The sequence below is a fragment of the Nicotiana tabacum genome, chromosome 11, assembly GCF_000715075.1.
Source record: "Nicotiana tabacum cultivar K326 chromosome 11, ASM71507v2, whole genome shotgun sequence".
In the NCBI taxonomy this organism is placed as follows: Eukaryota; Viridiplantae; Streptophyta; class Magnoliopsida; order Solanales; family Solanaceae; genus Nicotiana; species Nicotiana tabacum.
In genome coordinates this window covers 178620320-178640212 of record NC_134090.1, presented here as the reverse complement: position 1 = coordinate 178640212, position 19893 = coordinate 178620320, and the positions used below count along the sequence as shown (strand labels likewise).

Here is a 19893-nt window from a genome sequence, read left to right as displayed (position 1 = left end):
CCAGCCTCCACAAAATTTTCAAGTGCCCTATAACCCACATCCAAGCCAGGGGTATAGAAGGGAACAAAGGTTGAAATTTTTTTTACACCAATACGAGAGTCCTATGCAAGCTTATTTGAGAAGTTAAAGCATTATGACATGATTGCACCCATTCCTCCAAATCATGTGGACCCACGTGCAAGAAGCTTTAACCCTTCTAAAAGGTATGAATACCATTCCAATGCCCAGGGACACAATATTGAAAGTTGTCGGGATTTGAAAAGAGAAATAGAAAGGATGATCCAGGAAAAACTAATTGTGATCCAACACAATGACACCCAGAATATCACGCAGAATCTTTTACCTGCACATGATGATGCACACTTTATGGGAATGATGCCTGGTGACATGGAGAATGAGAATCCTCTCGGGAATTTACCGACTGAAATTGGAGAAGGCCATGGTGATGTTGATGATCAAATTTGTGGCTAAATGTCAAGCTTAGCAATTGAAAAGTCATTCTCTCCTCACTAGTAATGAATCTTTGTAGCTTGTTTTTATTGTTTTTTTTGTTAACTGGGTTATTTCAGGGTTATGATCCAAATTTTATTTGTTTTATTGAATCAAACCCTTCTATCCTTCTATTCTGTTTGCATGAGTCATGTTTATCTATTTTGTTGCTATTTTCATTATCCGGGTTATTTTAGGGTTGTAACTCGGATCTTAGGTTGTTTGTCTTGTTGTCAAACCTTTCCATCCTTATTCAAATGAAATACAGCTTGTCCTTTAGTGTCATTCTATTCTTAGTTCTTTCGCCACTAGTTCTAGTGACATGACATGCATGCGGAATTTTCGGACAGATCTTTGAAAATTGATTTAATCTTGAATTGGATAACTGAGAAAAATATATTTTTGAGGATGAATAAAGAGTAGAAACAATTTGGAATTAAGATCGAGTAAAATTCACCTTTCAATCATTGTGAAGATTGAGTTGGAGGACGAGTTAATTAAAGTTTGGTGGAATGTTTGACATTAATGGATGGAAAATATCTTTTGACCACGATACGCCAAGAAGATAGGCATGGTCATCAATGCTGTGATTGTCACACATCCTTTTTACTTACACCCCCGGAAAGGGTGTATAAGGGAGTTTTTCCACTTGAAGTGACAATCGAAACGGGATTATTTTATTAAAATTTAGAGTCTCCACTTGGGATAATTTGTGGTATCCCAAGTCACCGGTTTAGAATCCTGAATCGAGGAAAAGATTGACTCTGTATTATAGTCTACGAACCAGAAATCCGGGTAAGGAATTATGTTAACCCGAGAGAAGGTGTTAGGCATTCCCGAGTTCCATGGTTCTAGCACGGTCGCTCAACTGTTATATCTGGCTTAATTATCTGATTTTAATACATGTTTTAGACTATGGTATATTTTAACTTATTTAACCGCTTTTACTTATTTTAAGGAAGATTCAACGTTACATGAAACGCGTCTTGAACTACGTCACATAAATGCACCCGCAGTCCGCAACACATTTTATCTAACGTTGTTGAGATTTAGATTTGGGTCACATAAATGCGCACCCGAGTTTAATAAAATAAATATAAAATAATGCACCTAAAGTAAACTACGATAATAAGCAATGAATATAAAGCAACCCAACTGATTAAATCGAACCTGTTATATAATTCAAGCTTAAGTCCGTTCGGTTAAGGTAAATATCTAACTAGCCTTCTTCAAAACTCATAAGCAAAAATCTCATTATCACTTTAATTGTATCTACGAATCTAGCAACAAGACTCCAGCAAATTTCATTGGAATATCAAAGGATATCACAAAGAATCGTGCAAAACCATATAAGCAGCATCATTTCGACAAGTTTTAATCCAAAAGAACAATTAACTAAACAGATCATATGCATTCACACTTCTAATAATAATAAAATAATTGGCTAATTCATGTTTGTTCCCAAAGACTGCATCGATGAAAACTTTGACATAGAGGAACCAAATTAAGAGAGCTTCAAACAAGCAACGAAACAAGCATAACAACTACACGGTATTCATAATCATCAAAACTTAATGACTAGGAAACAGAGAGGAAATTTAAGATTAAATAAAGAAATTGACCTCGATACAAAGAAATTTGGTTCTGAAAACGATTAACACCAGCAAATTTGGACATCGATAACTCGATGGAACCCAAATCCGTCCGGAAACCTCGCCGGAAATCTCCGACCTCGAACGGATTTTCATAACTCGAACAACAACTATTGAAAGCAAGGAAACAGTTTGAAGTACCAAATAAAAGCCGGAAATGAGCTGGAATGGGCGAAGTCCACCTCGCCGGAAACCTCAACGAACCCAACAACCTCGACGAATGCTTTCAGGTTTAGTAGGTGCTTGAAATTTTGAAATGGAAATCAACAATCTGGACCGATTTTTGAGTTTAAGAGTGCGCTTGAGTTGACAACTTGGACTGAATTTCAAAGTGACTTATGGAAAATGCCAAATTTCCATCACTGTTTCGTTTCTTCACTTCCACCTCTATCTGCCAAAGAAATCTTTAAGTGAAAGGAAGAGAGATTTGGCCGTTGCCTTTTGTCTGGGAGGTGGAGTTCGATCGTTTTCTCCAAATCAAAAAGAGAATGAAATTTTTTGATGGGGTGGGTCAGCCGTTCTCTCTTGGGAGCTCCGGTCCCTTTTGGATTGAAGAGGAAGCTCCTTTTTCCTTTTTTGGTAGATCTGATCTCTTCCTCCCCTTTTAGGTATTAGTACTATTATATAGTAGTGGGGATTAGGTTAGGGGTATGGGCCTAGGAGTTATGGGCTAGGAAATTGGGCCAACGACTGAAAAAATGGACTACAAGATTCATAACGACGGGATAAACCAACCCAAAACTAATTCCTCCTTCTAAAATTATATACAATTATAATATAAAAATATAAAACTAATTTTAATTAATTAAACTAAACTATATTAAAAATGAAACTATTTTTGTATTTTCAAGATTATATATAAAAATAAAAATAAGCTACTATTTTTGTATATTTTTTTATTTAAATTCATGAAACATAAATTTAAATATATAAAAGTAAACTAAAACATTTTTTGTAAGTTTCATTTTCTTGTGATAAAATAAGGTAAAAGAGTAAAAATGAGTTGAAATAGCTATATTATGCCTAAATTAAATATTTACGTGCTAAAATATAAAAAATCTTGGGGAGGGTCAAAAATCACATGTCTACAGTGATCACGAAAGGATAATAAATGTGGCGTTCTCTAGGCTGGGAGGTCATTTTTCTGCTACCCAGATACTTTATACCCTTTGTTACCCCTTTTGAGCCTGTATTATTTTCTTTGACCACCCTCTTTTGGAATCAAGTTTAGAGTCAAAAGTCAAAAGTAAAAAAAAATGAAATGAAAAAAAATGAAATTTAAAAAAATGAAATGAAAGAAAAGTCCATGCCCCAAGAGTACAAACTGGGGCAACGCTTAGAAAGGTCAAGTGAAAAAAAAACAAAAAAAAACAAGCAAAGGTCCATGCCCCAAAAAAATAGAAGCTGGGGCAACTTGTTTTGAAAACAACAAAAAAAAGACAAAAGGAAAAAAGAAACAAAGAAAAAGAAAGAAAGATGAAAAAAATATAAAAAGAATTGTTAGGTCAGATGTTTGAACTACGTTCGACCTGATTCCTTAAAAAAAGGGATACGTAGGTAGCCTCACGGTTCAGTCCAACCAAATAAGAATTAAAAAAACAGGAAAAAAGTTCCAAAAAAATCCCCAATAGCTGAAACTGGAGCAAAGATTTTATTTCATTTTTGAAAGAGTCGATTCCAAGAGTTGTAAGTCTACATCCCCCTTTACTTTGAGTCTATTTTGAGTCGTCATGACGTCCTTTCTTTCCAACCCTATCCAAAATCCTTCCAAATAAAGACCTCCCGATATGCCTTCAAGAATGCCAAGAGAAGCATGCAATGAGCAACAGTCGTCACATGACATAGAACACTGTCAAGATGCTCGTACAAGAAAGCAAAAGAAAAAGAAAAATAAAAGAAAATGAGAGAGTCTTACTAGTGAAAACCTTCGCGGGCACTGTAAGACGATTGTAAGCAGAGATGAATAAATAAGAGAGACTTGTTGGTGAAAATCCCTCGGGGCACCACTAGTCGAAAGTGAGTCGTGAAGCTGATGCAAAGGATTTGCACTAACAAACCCGACTTCAAAGTCATAAGAATGGTAAAAGGAAAGATTAGATCAGTTGATAGATCAGGCCGTTAAGTTCAAAATGCATGTCATGATCATTAAGGCTAGTTTTTGAAAAAAAAAAGAAGAAGAAAAAACAACAACTCCTCCTTCTGTCTTTCCCGACAGGGGCATTTCTTGTTAATACTGTTTCTTTGCATCATTGTGCCCTTCCCTCTGAGTCAGTCCTTCTCAAAACAAGCAAGAAAAGATTTCAAAATTTGCTACCAGCTTTTTAGTTGCATAAAGTAAATTTGGTCAGCACACTAAGTTGTTACTGTTAATATACCTTGAGGATTCATGCAAAGGCTTCCCCAAAAGACTCTTGTCAGCCTACTTGGCGCAAGCTAAGATAACTGGTGATTCTCTCTGACAGACAAATTAAAAGCAGGAAGTCATTCAAGATATCAGAAAAGGTCACCTAAGAAAAGATTTCCAGTTGGGATAAAGCTGATTGAGCCATAAATACAAATGGTATTGGGTGTGAAACAATTAGGGTTGATGCAGAACAAAAGTCTCTTGAAACCAACTCAAGCTGATTGGGCAGAAGCTAAGCTGCCCAAGACTCAACGCCACAAACCGACCACCATTTTCAAAACTGACAAATTTTTCTTTATGTGAAACAAGAACAAAGCAGCACAAGGAAAGTGGTTCAGAAAAAAAAACAAAAAAAGAGAAGAAAAAGAAAAGAAGTGAAGAGTCGACAAAGAGAAGTTTCTCAAATCTTTGCCTTTATTTGTCTTACTATTGTGCATAAAATCTTGCCATTGATCTTCACATTTTTTCCTCCTAGGGTAAAAGTCCTAGTCTGATGGATTTTCCTCCCAATAAAAATCTTAGTCTGATGAATATTTCTCCTAGGATAAATGTCTTAGTCTGATGAATCTTTCTCCTAAGATAGAAAACCTAGTCTGATGAACTTTCTCCTAGGATAGAAATCTTAGTCCGATGAATCTTTCTCTTAAGATAATAAAAAAATATTAGTCTAATAAATCTTTCTCCTAAGATAACAAAAAAGAGGACCTAGTCTAATAAACATTCTCCTAGGATCAAAATTTTAGTCTGATGAATTTTTCTCCTAAGATAGAAGACCTAGTCTGATGAACTTTCTCCTAGGATAAAAATATTAGTCTGAAGAATCTTTCTCCTAAGATAGCAAAAAAAAAAGACCTAGTTTGATGAACTTTCTCCTAGGATCTAAATCTTAGTCTGATGAATTTTTCTCCTAAGATAGAAGACCTACTCTGATGAACTTTCTCCTAGGATATAAATCTTAGTCTGATGAATCTTTCTCCTAAGATACCAAAAAAAAAAAAATAAAAAGAAAAGAGACCTAGTTTGATGAACTTTCTCCTAGGATCAAAATCTTAGTCTGATGAATCTTCTCCTAAGATAGAAAACCTAGTCTGATGAATTTTTTCCTAGGATAATAATTTTTTTTAAAAAAAAAGGAAGTTTGGATTTCAAAAAAAATGGTCAATTTTTAGTTTTCTTAAGTAATTAATCTTTAGTGTTCTTGAAATCAGGGGTCCCGCCTGGAGAATAGGGTCAGTTTTTACTTTAGTCAAGCTTAGTTTATAGTCTTCCGCAAGCTCAATCTTAAATCTAGGAGACGCACTTCCTGGTCTGGTTCATTCAATTTTTTTAGCAGACGCATTTGCTAGTTAAAATTTTCTTGGTTTTACTCACATAAGACGCACATTTTGGTCGAGTCTTCAATTGCATCCTTCATCAATAGCATAGGTGATTCATAGGCCTGTTAACAACTCACAAATCTTCCTAGTGCAAACTGGGTCAGAAAAGTTTCTTTTGTTTTGTCTGTTTTGCTGTAGTATCAGGCACCCACCTGGAGAACAAGGGAATTCATTTCAGAGTCACTTCAAATTTCAAGTCAGTAGCAGGCGCCCACTTGGAGAACGAGGGAAGTCATTTCAGAATTCAATTCAAGATAGAAGTAGTGGAAGCTCACCTCAAAAATGCGAGTCGACAGTCCGAGACAACCAAAAGAATAAGTCTAAATCCAAAAAAAAAAAACAAAAAGAAAAAAAAAACAAAAAGAAAAAAAAGAAAAAGAAAAAAAGAAAAAAGAGGGAAGTGAATCCAAATGTAGAAGCAGATGAAAGATGTGAACTGCTCAAGACATGGCTGATGTCACGAGCACTGCATGTCCGGTCTTGATTCGAAGAAGCGTGAAAGAATAAACCAACACCTGCAGTTAACAAACATCAAAATTCAGATCAGAGTCCGCATGAAGAACCAACTAAGACTCAAGATCAAGCTTCAGAAAACTTATAGATATGAATCTTGTAACTCATAGCTGATATGTTTGTTTAGTTTAATTAGATTTTAATTTTGATATAATAACAGGACCACGGACTGGAACCTCGATGGAACGGAACCTCACTCGACTCTCTCATCCTCTCCACACACTCCATCACCTCATTCACTTCTGAACTACACGTGGCCTGATTCCTTTATAGCCAATGATATGTAGGCAGCTCAGATACTAGGGTTCGGTCACATTCTCCTTTCTCTTAGTTTTTGGTCTCTCTAAATAAGGGTCGGGTCAAAAAACCTGTCTTGTTATTCTTTATCTGAAAACTCTTCGCGTTTCCAATCAAAGAGGGCAGCTATAGACATATATTTTTTGACCCTCCCCAAGATTTTACATATTTTAGCGTAAAATATTTAGTTTAGGTTTAGTATCGCTATTCTAAATAGTTTTGACTCTTTTACTTTATTTTATCACAAAAATAAATATTACAAAAATATTTTCTTTTATTTAGCTAATTAATATTTTATCTAGTTATTTTTAATTTATCTACCTTACATAAAATTCAAAAACACAAAAAAATAGATCCGCTTTGTTTTCAGAAATATTATTTTATTTTTACAATGATTTTTTTATTTTTATCTTTTAGTATGATATTTGAAAAATAACAAAAATAGGTTTGTTTTAATGGTTAGTTTTATTTTAATAATTATTTTACTTAAGTAGGATTAATTAGTAAATGATTTAGTATTTTTAGTCTTGTTTTAGAAGAAAGAGCATGAAATTTGAGGCTAATTTTGTTTGATCTTAATTGAAGAGGTCCAAAGAGATAGCCCAATTTTAAAGCCCAAACCCTAAGACCCACTCCCCCTTCTTCATATAGACCCTAATACACATTTTAATTAATCTAGAATCCCTACCCAAAAATCATCAGCCGCAGAGAACATAAAAGACACCTCCACATCACCTGACCTCCTCTCCTTCATCTTTACAAAAAAGCAAAAAACCTGGAGAACCTTAGGAGCCCCCCTTCTTCTTCACAAAAACGCTAGCAGCTTTGTATTTGATCAAAAAAAGCCGCCTCCTTTCTTTTCTTCTTCTCTCAAGAAGCCACCCACTTCCGCCTCGCTCCTCATATGAGCTTCACAAACAAAGAAAAGATTTGAAGAACCAGGGTTTTTTTTTTTCTTAAAAAAAATCTCATTCTCCGCAAAATTTGTTGGACGAATCTGTTTGGTTTACAGGGTCAAATCGAGTTTCTTAAGGGGTTGTTCGTTGCTGTTGTTGTGATTGTTGAGTAGCTGAGTTCATTCATCAATTTAGACCTTTATTTGGTCATTGTTTCTGCTGGATTCTCTGCAAAAGGTATGTGAAAGTTTGCCAAAAATACTCTTTTGATTATGAATGAACATCTGAGTTGTTTTTGCTATGTTTGTGCCTAATTTCACGGATCCATGATGTTTTGAATTACTTGTAGATATTTCCATATTAAACTTAGATTCTAATAGTTTTTTTTAGGTTGAAAATTTGTGCTGAAATTATGCGATGTTCACCGAGTTCCTATCAAAACTGCCTAGATGTAATATGCTAGTTTTGTTAATGTTTGCTCTAAATAAGTGGTTAATTCAAAATGAGGTTGTGGAACTTAAAGGAGGCCATACAGAAATACACTGAATTCACCAGTGAAGCAATCTTGGTGAAATTAGGCTAAGTTTAATTGGTTGAAAGCAAGTTTATGTTTCAAAGTTTGTATAGGCAACTCTTAGCCCATTTGTTCTTCACGCCTAATCTCCTAGAGGTCAACTAACCAACCTAGAACTAAATAATTAAAGCAAGGGATTTTTGGATCAAAAAATTAAGAAGGAACATTCGGAGATTTAGGTGGTCATGACAGTGTTGCAATGAAAAGTTTTTGTTTTGTTTTGTTTTGGTCCATTAAGATTAAATTGGATTTGGAACTAGTTTAAATTAACTCTTGAATGCATTAGAATACTTCAGGCACGCTCTAAATTAATCAAATCATGGTAGTTTGCTTTAGGCGCGAATAATAATTAAATCGTGACTATGAGTATTGTTCCTGCGGCATGGTGATGATACATAATCCTAATTCGAGTGTGCGTTTCACGTGACTCGACCTTAATTTCTTCGAATATTAATAAAATTAAACACGTTGGAGATCGTGGGTACGGTTCCCGTGACGCGATTCACAATGTGTACAAAACAAACGAGTGCGCGATATCGCGACTTGTTCAAACAAATTCCTTAAATAACTAAAAGCGGTTTGAAAATGTTAAAAAAGCACAATAGGTTTAAACGTGTAATTAATCAGATAATTAGGCCAATTACTAATAGTTGAGAGACCGTGCTAAAACCACGGAATTCGAGAATGCCTAACACCTTCTCCCAGGTTAACAGAATTCCTTACCCGGATTTTTGTGTTTCGCGGACTGTAAAACAGAGTCAAACTTCCTCGATTCGGGATTTTAAACCGGTAACTTGGGACACCATAAATTATCCCAAGTGGCGACTCTGAATTTGAGTATAAATAATACTGTTTTGGTTATTGTCACTTTAATTGGAAAAACTCATTATACCCCCTTTTGGGTAGGAAAAGAAGATGTGACAGGTGGCTAGAATTGCACAGATGAAAATTGTGGTTGGAGATACTTTGGGTTTTGTTGATTAACCAATCAGAAGGCTTTAGAAGATTTGAAATTTATCTCCAAGTCATATCCTCCTATCCTTATTTTTTTGACTTTTGCTGGGGCAAACAATCAATAATAAAAATTGTGTGGGGTATCCACTTTTTAAAATGGTATTTACTTTTTATCCAACATTTTTAATGCGTAGCAATAGTAGCCACTAGTCTATTAAAATTAATATAAAAAGACTGTGTTACCCTTTCTTCTATCTCTTTGATGTGTTACGGAGAAGAACTGTGCCGCCATCTGTAAGACGGAAGGATTTTCTTGTGGCGACTGCCGTGGACTCCGCCGCCGTTGTTTCTGTACTTGGCCATGCTAAGAATGTTACTATATGTTATATATATATAAACTTAATTTGAGAAACTCTTGAATAAGCACTATGATTTTTCAAAGATTAACGTGCTAGTTTTGTTACTTATTAAACTAGTCGTGATCTTTGATTGTATGCAATTATGGTGGTAGATGTATTTGAGTTTGTGATTTCTGTGATGTATTTTTGGTTTTCTGCTACGTTATGGATCCTGAACTTACAGTTACAAGTTCAAAAGTTAAGGACACTTGGTCCTGAACTTTGAGTTCCAAGTTCAAAAGTTAAGGACACTTGGTCCTGAACTTAGAGTTACAAGTTCAAAAGTTAAGGATACTTGGTCTTGAACTTAGACTAACAAGCTCAAAAGTTAAGGACAATAGGTCTTGAACTAACAGTTACAAGTTCAAAAGTTAAGGACAATAGGTCCTGAAGTCCTGAACTTAGACTAAAAAGCTCAAAAGTTAAGGACAATAGGTCCTGAACTTAGACTAACAAGCTCAAGAGTTAAGGATACTTGGTCCTGAACTTACAGTTACAAGTTCAAAAGTTAAGGATATTTGGTCCTGAACTTAGACTAACAAGCTCAAAAGTTAAGGACAATAGGTCCTGAACTTAGACTTACAAGTTGAAAAGTTAAGGACAAGTAGTCCTTAACTTAGAGTTATAAGTACAGAAATTAAGGACAGATGATCCTGAACTTCGAGTTCCAAGTTCAAAAGTTAAGGACATGTAGTCCTGAAGTCCTGAACTTAGAGTTACAAGTTCAAAAGTTAAGGACACTTGTCCTGAACTTTATGAGCAGAAGGGTGTTTTCGCCTGGGCAGATAAAGTTTATTAAAGCAGTGGCTAAAGAGTAAAGACATTTTAAACAATGGCTTAAAAGTAAATACATGTGTTATTAGTGGCTAACCGTGCACTTCCCCTCTTACAATGTGCAGTAACTATGATATGAAGTCAGGGTTTGGGATTTTGGGGGGAACTAATACCGGGTAACAAAAGAATGAGATTGGGTTAGTTAGGTAATTGGGGTTAGAGTGGGAAGTGGGGTCAGGTTATGTGGTGGTCTAGGTAGTTGACATGTGTCAAAACTAGTATTAAAAATCAAATTTTTATTTTTTTAATACATGATGAGTGTGTGTTAATAATAGTGGCACAAATAGACCAATGTTGTAACGTCCATGGCACCAGTAGGTTCAACTATTAACGAGTGGCACAAATAGGCTATTTCGTTAAGTAAAATGGCATATTTAGGCCTTTTCTCTAGTTTAAATACCGGGAGTGCAAATAACTATTTGATCACATGGCAACATATTTTCTATTTTCATTAACGGGTTTCTAGTTGCAATATAGGGTGTGTTTGGTATGAAGGAAAATATTTTCCGGAAAATATTTTTCATTTTTCCCATATTTGGTTGGTAAAAATATTTTCATTATGAACTCATTTTCCTCCAATTGGAGGTAAATGTTTTTCCTTATCAAGAGAAAAGAAAACATTTTCCAAAACTCCTTTTCAACCTTCCCCAACCCACCCCCTCTCTCCAAAAAAGGCTTTTTTGGTTCAAATTTCATTTTTCCGTTACCACCCACCCTGCTACCCCTCCATCTTAACCCACCCCCACCCCTCCCGCAAAAAAAATTATTTTTTTTGCAATTTTAAATTTCTATTTTTTCGTTTTTCTGCACCCCCACCCCCACCTCACTCTCACCCCAACCTTCTCCCCCCACCCCGCACAATATTTTTTTACTTTTTCTTTTTGTAATTTCAAATTTCTATTTTTTCCGTTTCTCTGCCCCCTCCCCCCTTCTCCCAAAATATTTTTTAAATATATTTTTCAGTTTTATTTTTTTTATTTATCGGTTTAAAGGTACAAAATTTTACAAGTTCCAAAGTTATGAGTTCGAATGTTTATGTGTTTGAAAGTTTACGGGTTCAAAATTTCGCGATTTCGAAAGTTTAACGGTTTGAAAGTTTATGAAATTTGTGGGTTCGGAAGGTTGTTGGTTTGAAAGTTTATGGCTTGATATTTATTACATCTAAACTATTTATAAATACTCTTAAAAGTTATTTCCTTAATTTGCATATCAAACATCGAAAAATAAATAAGATTACTACTTATTTTCCAGGAAAAACATTTTCCTTTATACCAAACACACCCATAACCTCATTTGCTTTTAATATTTAACAAATTTTTAGTTTGCTTTAAGAAGCTAACTATGTTTTCCAATTCAGACACCTTTTCTTCTTCAACTTTTTCAAAAACATTATTTTTAAAAACACCAAAAGCACAAATGACAATGTTTGGATAACGTCACATTCTTATTTTTTTTTTTATCTTGTCCTTCCTTACTATTAATTAATCTTATTTTATTTTTTAGCGTATTTTTATATAAAATAATTTTATAAATTTATTTTTTCATAAGCATTGCAACCGTCAAAATATATCAGTGATTATTATTGAATATTATAATCATGGAGTTCAACTTGAGACACCTTTATAAGTCCAATCTTCCATAAAAATTCTATAGTGCCATGATTGTTTACTCCAACATTAGTCAAAATAATGAAGAAACACCATTTCCTTATCATCTCGTTACCAGCACAAGGCCACATAAATCCCACTCTCCAGCTCGCCAAAAACCTCGCACGCGCCGGTGCTCGTTGCACCTTCGTCACAACCGTCCACGGCTTCCGCAAAATGAACAACCTTCCGTCCATCGACGGACTATTCTACGCCTCCATCTCCGACGGCCACGACGACGGCATGCCCAAAGAAATGTACTTCGGTGACTATTTAAACGATTTAAAGCGCGTGGGATCGGAAAACCTCAAAAACCTTCTTCAACAATTTACCGACGACGGCTATCCAGTTACTTGTTTAGTGTACACAATTCTCTTCACTTGGGTTGCAGAAGTAGCGCGTGAATATCACGCGCCATCGGCATTTCTCGCCATTCAATGTGCTACTGCGTTTGCCATTTATTACTATTTGTTTACTACCAATAACGGAATGTACAGCTCGACTACTGAAGTTGAGCTCTCATTTCCACTAAAATTACCGGAATTGCCACTATTTTCTCGTGATGATATTCCTACGTTCCTGTTACAGAGTGATTCAGCCTCTTCTTTTATGATCCCTGTAGTGAGAGAACACATAAAAATTCTCGAAAATGATCCAAATCCTCGTGTTTTAATCAACACTTTCGACGCGTTAGAAGAGAAATCACTGAAGATTTTGGAGAAAATTGGGGTAAGTTCAATTGGTCCTCTGATTCCTTCAGCTTTTTGTGATGGAAATGATGTTAATGACAAGTCTTTTGGGTGCGAACTGTTTGATAAATCTGAAAATTATTCTCAGTGGTTGGATTTAAAAGCTGAGGGTTCAGTTGTTTATATATCATTTGGGAGTTTAGCTGTGTTAAAAGAGGAGCAAAAGGAAGAGATTTTGAAGGGTTTATTGGAAAGTGAAAGGCCATTTTTATGGGTAATTAGATTAAGCAATGAAGATGGCAAGAACAAGAATGTAAATTATGGATTGAATGGAAAAGGAATGATTGTCCCTTGGTGTTCACAAATGGAGGTACTAAATTTTATTACTCCATCCGTTCACTTTTATTTAACACGTTTTAACTTTTTACGCGCCTTAAGAAATAATAAATGAAATGCATAGTTTACCATAATACTCAATTAATTGATGCATATTTTATTAGATTTGAGAAAATAATTTGAAATAAGTAATAAATACTGTGGATATAAAAGGAAAAAAAGTTTGTGTTCTCCTGGTATTCGTAAAGTGACAAGTAAAAACAAAATTTTATTTTAATATATAAATAAAATTTTAATATGTTATACTTGCTGTTTATGTTGATGACATAAATCTTGTTGGAACTCCAGAAGAGCTCCAAAAGGCAATTGAATATCTTAAGAAAGAATTTGAGATGAAAGATCTTGGAAAGACAAAACTTTGTCTTGGTCTGCAAATTGAACATTTAGTAGACAGGATCTTTATCCATCAATCTGCCTATACAGAAAGGGTCTTAAAACGCTTTTACATGGACAAAGCGCACCCATTGAGTACACCAATGGTTGTTCGATCACTTGAAGTGAATAAGGATTTGTTCCGACCTCCAGAAGAGGACGAGGAACTCCTTGGTCCCGAAGTACCCTATCTCAGTGCAATTGGTGCACTAATGTATCTTGCTAATGCTACAAGGCCTGACATAGCATTCTCTGTTAATTTACTAGCAAGATATAGTTCTTCTCCTACACGGAGACATTGGAACGGGATTAAGCATATATTGCGATATTTAAAGGGAACTCTTGATATGGGTTTGTTTTATGCTAACAAAGATAGTGCAGACCTTGTTGGTTATGCAGATGCAGGTTATTTATCTGATCCCCATAAAGCTCGATCTCAAACCGGCTACGTATTTACATATGGAGGTACTATCATATCATGGCGCTCCACAAAGCAATCTATTGTTGCTACTTCTTCAAATCACGCTGAGATAATAGCTATTCATGAAGCAAGTAGGGAATGCGTATGGTTGAGATCAATAATTCATTTTATTCGAGAAAAATGTGGTTTGGAATGTGAGAAAAGACCCACAATTTTATACGAAGACAATGCTGCATGCATAGCCCAATTGAAGGGAGGATTTATAAAAGGAGATAGAACGAAGCACATTTCACCAAAATTATTCTACACACACGATCTTCAGAAAAATGGTGACATTGATGTGCAACAAATCCGTTCAAGTGATAATCCAGCAGATTTATTCACTAAATCTTTGCCAACTTCAACTTTTGAGAAGATGATATACAAGATTGGAATGCGGAGACTCAAATATTTGAAACAAGGTTTTCATCAGGGGGAGTAAAATACGCGATGCACTCTTTTTCCCTTACTAAGGTTTTTTCCCATGGGGTTTTCCTTATAAGGTTTTTAATGAGGCACCTAACAATGCGTATTACTAAATATGTGTACTCTTTTTCCTTCACTAAAATTTTTTTTCCCACGTGGTTTTTCCTAATGAGGTTATAATGAGACACATGATCTTTTAATGAACATCCAAGGGGGAGTGTTATAAATATATTATATTATGGATGTTCATTTAGTACTCCGTTGTAAATAAGCTTCCTGAAGAAGCTTATCCATATGGGACTCCACCGTAAATATGTTTATCTATTTAGTACTATATTGGAAATAAGCTTCCTGAAGAAGTTTATCACTTCGGTACCCGGTTATGGATAAACATTACCCCCAGTATAAGTTTATCCATACCGGGTATAATAGGCTTATCTTTTCAGTACCCAGTTATGGATAAACATTACCCCCGGTAAAAGATTATCCATACCGGGTATAATAAGCTTATCCATTCAGTACTCCGTTATGGATAAATATTGCTCTCAGTAGAAGATTATCCATATCTGGTATAGCAGCAACTTACACAACAGCTTGTAGCAGCTTACACAGCAGCTTGTAGTAGCAGCTTACACAGCAGCTTATAGTAGATTACACTGCAGCTTGTAGTAGCAGCTTACACAGCAGCTTGTAGTAGCAGCTTACGGAGCAGCTTCCTTTCTTCTATAAATAGAAGAGATTTCAGTTCATTATGTACTTCAGTTTGAATTCGAATAATATATCAGTTTCTCTATATACTTGTCTTTACTTTATAGTCTTTATTTTATAACAAATTAAAAATTTAGAAACTTGTAAATAAGATTTACTGTAGAATTAATGTCACTATATAAGGAAATGATGAAGCTTTATTACAAATTTAAAAGGTTAGGAAATAAGTACAAGGAAATAATGACGTTTTTAAAAGTTACTTCTAATTACAATTTTATTAAGCATGCACTGCATTTACGAAGGATAAAAAATTAATTAACATCTTAAACTATCAAATAAGTTTACATATACCTTTTATTTTGATAGTTGAAAAGAAAATTCCATTTCAGTGATGAATTAAACTATAAATATTGATATTATTGAATTTGTCTTTATACAATTTTGACTTTTCTAAGAAAATCTTGAATCTTTTAAAAAAAATGTATTTCTCATCCATAATTAGAGAAATTAGAATAACATGAAGTAGGAGAGTGGTCACTTTTTTTTGGGATATTTTTCATTAGTTATCATGTTTATTTGTAAGAAATAAACTACATAATATAGAAGAAACATTAAATACCTTCGTTTAAAGCTTAACTAGCATTAAACTAATCCTGTAATGATAAATTTAATAAATTCAATTTGACAGAAATAACTATATCAATGACTACGATATATTATTGATTTTGTAGCCAATTTACCCCCCTCTTCTTTTACATTTGAACGAAATTATAAATCGCATTTGAGGACTTGTAATTGGGCAGCGAATGCGACCTATATAGATCGCAGTTAAAATACGACTTATAAATCGCATCGGCGAATGCGACTTATAACTGGAATTTTTCCTAACCTCCTGGACATTTGAACTTGGGATTCGACTTCATCTGACGCTTAGCTTCTCTCGTCCGACCCTCGGCCTCCGGCGAATTCGACTGGTAAATTACTCTCTCTCTCTCTCTCTCATTAGTATTTGAAACCGAAAAATCCTCAGTGATTTTTGAAAAGTTAATAATTTTGTGCCGATATTGTTCAATAAATTTTGGTACTACCAATATTTCCAAATTCAATCGCCTTCACTGTTTCGGTAAAAATTTGCTACTGTTGGTACTATTGAATAATGAATGTTGGCTTTGCTTTCTGCACATTTTTCAGTTTTATTTGTCCAATTGTGGTTCATGTCCTAGAGTTTTTATTTTTTTATTTTTTGAGTGATGCATTGAACACTAGAAGTATACAAACCTAGAATCAGCTTTGGCCATTTTAGGACTCAAATTTAAACGTTTTTGACATAATTTTGTTCTTTTTGCACTAATCGTGGTTCCTTTTTATGATATAGTGTTCTTAAATGTGAACAATGAAAAATTGCTACTGGCTCCATGGTTGAAGCGGAAAGCAAGAAATGAAGTGCACGATTCACGACATTAAAAAAGTAGGGAACATTCATGAATTAAGTAATATAATGATAAAAAATGGCGATTAAAATAACTAATTTTCGGTGTGGAATAAACTGTAATGCCGATATTAATCTAACTCCTCAATGTTGAAATTCAAAGAATCGGCTGTTTCTCGTTAGATCATTTTGTGCATCATTGTTTGAAGCGCACACTTTTATGAAGCTTCATGGCTTCACCCATGAAGCGATAACCCCTTGCTTTGCATGGTTTTATCGCTTTAAGCAACAAAGGGATGGCTTTTAATAACATTGGACTTTATGATGAAACTCGTGTGATGTTTTAATTCACCATTGTCTTTCCTCCACTTTTTACTTTATTTTCTAGTTGCATTTTACATTTGAATGCTATACAACCATTATCATTTTATAGATTCTGTGCACATGTGATGCACAACTAGACATACTTCAATAAGTTGCTAGGTTAATCAACTCTCTATATATTGAAATTTGAAAGGAATGCTCAAACTCTTCTCTGCTTTGCTCTTTCTTTTCAATTATTTTTTCCTAATTCCCATTAGTTCTGTACTAGTTTTAGGGATTTTGATGTTTCTGCTCTCTACGTCCCCTACAGTGGTTTCAGACTCGATATAAAGTTTAAGACGTAAACTTATATTTTATGTTAGTAGCCGGAAGAAAATATGAAAATGATGGTAGAAAAGTTAGTTTGGTAGACAAAACATTACATTGAAGTTCAAATTGTAGTACTTAAATGAATGTTAATTCTCAAAAGTTGAAAGTAGTTAGAATATTATTATGATTAGAATGGTATCAAAAATTTTGAGATGTCTAAATGAAAGAAATACCGTATAAGTTGGAATTGACGGAGTTTATCTTTTGCATCTTTCTTTCCATTCTAGTCTTGTCCCAAAGTTTTGTGTTCTTATCAACAGATAGGTATTCTGAATCAATAACTATTTATTGAGGTGCTCAGGATTCAGGAGAAAGTATAGCTAAGTATAGAAAAAAGTTGAAAGTGATCAACATTTTAGGAAACATTGGAACAATCAGCCGTCCAAGTTAAAAGATGAGCAATATAGACATGTTATTCACAGGTACTGAACCTTGAGTCTTATAACCGATTTACTCTTAGTAACCTATTACTTTAACTTACATAAGCTCCAGATCTAGCCAGCTGAAAGGATTATAGAGGAAGATATTCATTACATTAAAGGAAGTAACGTACTCTTTTTTTTGTCATTTCCTTGATGGATAAGATGTGGCAATTGAAGATAAAGCTACGAGATGCATACAAAAGGAAAAAAAATTATATGAAAGCATTGATGTAGAAAAAGTTTTGTAAAAGCATGATCCTCTAAGAAGATACCCAGTCTTCTATGAAATAGTTATCACAGTGTAGAGGTGCTCCAAAAATTTACAAGGAACACAAATTTCTTAATTCAAACGTCATTGATTTCCCTCTTCGGCTCTTCTTACGTAGTCCATTGAAGTGCCTGCATCCAATGCTCTACGTACTCGTCCTTTCCTCATGAGTTACCATCATGAGATAATTTCTGTAATATTGGCAGGCATTACCCATTCAACTCCAGTCCTGTTCCACAATATAGACCATAACCGATAAACCAGGCAATAAAATTCTATTATCTTCTGGTCTTGCAAGTTTCTTCTGATATTGTTTCTGCAGAAGTCCCCCTTCCTACTCCCCATATATTTGAGCAACTGCTTCCTTTTCCTAGCAGAATATGGCATCTCCCCTGCCATCTTTGTCTCCAAAATCTAATCCTGGTGTCTATGGAAATTCTTTGTTTCACATATTTGTAATGCCTCTTTTGAAAAATGGACCTTCAGCCTAATGTATATAATGATATATGGTGAATATTGTTCTAATGTATATAATGATTTGGTGGTATTTGCTAAGTCAGCCTTTGGGCATCTCTGTGCACTTATTATTTATCTTTTCTGTTGCTTTGAAAGTGACGCCGTTTTTACAATCCAAACTGTATTTGCTGGAAATTTGGCTGAACCAAAATATGTTGGATTATCAGATTCTGTTATAATAGAAAGGGTTTTAGGCAGTCTTGCCAAGTTTGGATTCCACTACCTTATTTCAAGTGGTATTTAACAACTAACATCTCACTGTTCCAGGTTTTCTTCTCCAATAAAGTATTCCAACATTTGACATGCTTGGTGAGCATCCATGAGTTCTCAAAGCGCTAATTCAGTTGAAGACATTTTTCACTCGTCACTGAATCTAGAGGACACTCATTACAAGGAAGGCTACTCCCAAGGGTATTCGGATGGCCTAGCCTCTGGTAAAGATGAAGGCAACCAGGTGGGACTCAAAACTGGGTTCGAAGTAGGCGAAGAATTGGGGTTTTACAGAGGTTGTATTGATGTTTGGACTGCTGCAATCGCAGCAGAGCCAACCTGTTTCTCATCCCGAGTGCAGAAAGGCATCAAACAGATGGATGAATTGCTTTGTAAGTATCCCTTCTCAGACCCAGAGAACGAGTCCGCCACTGAGATTACTGACTCCTTGAGATTGAAATTTAAAGCTATTTGTGCAACGCTGAGCATTAGACTGGAGTACGATGGGTACCCCAAAGCCTCTGGGGTCGAGAAGTCTGGATTCTAATTGGTTATCAATGGTCTGATCAGGTACTTTCCTTGTAGACAAAATATAAATTTGCATTAAGGTGGTTAAAAACTGACATTAATTTAAATATCAGTGTTGAAAAGATTCCTGCCGGAAGGTATATGTATATGCTAGCTTTATATATGGCTCCCTGTCATGTTGTGTCCTTGTATATCTATATATTTTACACACACAAAAAAAATTTCGCCGTTGAACTACAAACTTGTATACTTTTAGATCAGATATTTATGGAAAGATACTTTCAACGGTTGTAGGATAACTAAAATAAAAGATTTCTAATCAAATAAATAGGTTTGGCAGCCTCTTTCTCCCTCCATTAAAAGAAGAAAATAATGTATGTTAGTAGTTGTGTCAACTCTATACTTGGTCGATAAATGCTTACATAATTGGTAAAAAACTATGTTCACTATTATCAGTTGCTTTGCTATATGTTTTTTGATAAGGAAAAAATATAGCACATCAACTGATAATAGCTATCATAGTTCTTTACCAATTAGTTGTTGTGCTCTAAAACTTTGATAGAAAGTGACTAATTCCAATCATGGGCTTGTTGGATGGTCGTTGTGGTGAAGAGGGTCATTTATAGTTGGACCTATTTTTGCTGAATCTTCCTCCATTCGCATAGCTATAGATGATAATTGGGATAATCTCATGGATGGTCTCTCATCTTTCTTCTTTATTGCACCATAGTCACCAAACTATT

At 34.8% G+C, this 19893-nt stretch overlaps 1 protein-coding gene across 5 annotated transcripts; it reads left to right on the top strand.

Annotated features, from left to right (window-relative positions):
• Positions 1-7409: 7409 nt before the first annotated feature.
• On the top strand, positions 7410-19385 carry LOC107823863 (phloretin 4'-O-glucosyltransferase). 5 transcript variants are annotated; one of them, XR_012696882.1, is made up of 3 exons: positions 7410-7864; positions 15888-16058; positions 18680-19385. XR_012696882.1 is itself a non-coding variant. In XM_075225803.1 (2 exons), the coding sequence occupies exon 2, from the start codon at positions 12076-12078 to the stop codon at positions 13171-13173; it is 1098 nt and encodes a 365-aa protein (XP_075081904.1). In that variant the 5' UTR covers positions 7410-7864; positions 9108-12075; the 3' UTR covers positions 13174-13183. The 5 variants fall into 5 exon arrangements, 1 of the variants encoding a protein (XP_075081904.1); XR_012696883.1 differs by having other exon boundaries at positions 15816-16058; XR_012696881.1 differs by lacking the exon at positions 15888-16058.
• Positions 19386-19893: the final 508 nt, after the last annotated feature.

What these genes read in the sequence shown, in the direction of transcription:
- LOC107823863 (XM_075225803.1), top strand. Translation starts at nt 12,076, where the DNA reads ATGAAGAAACACCATTTCCTTATCATCTCGTTACCAGCACAAGGCCAC.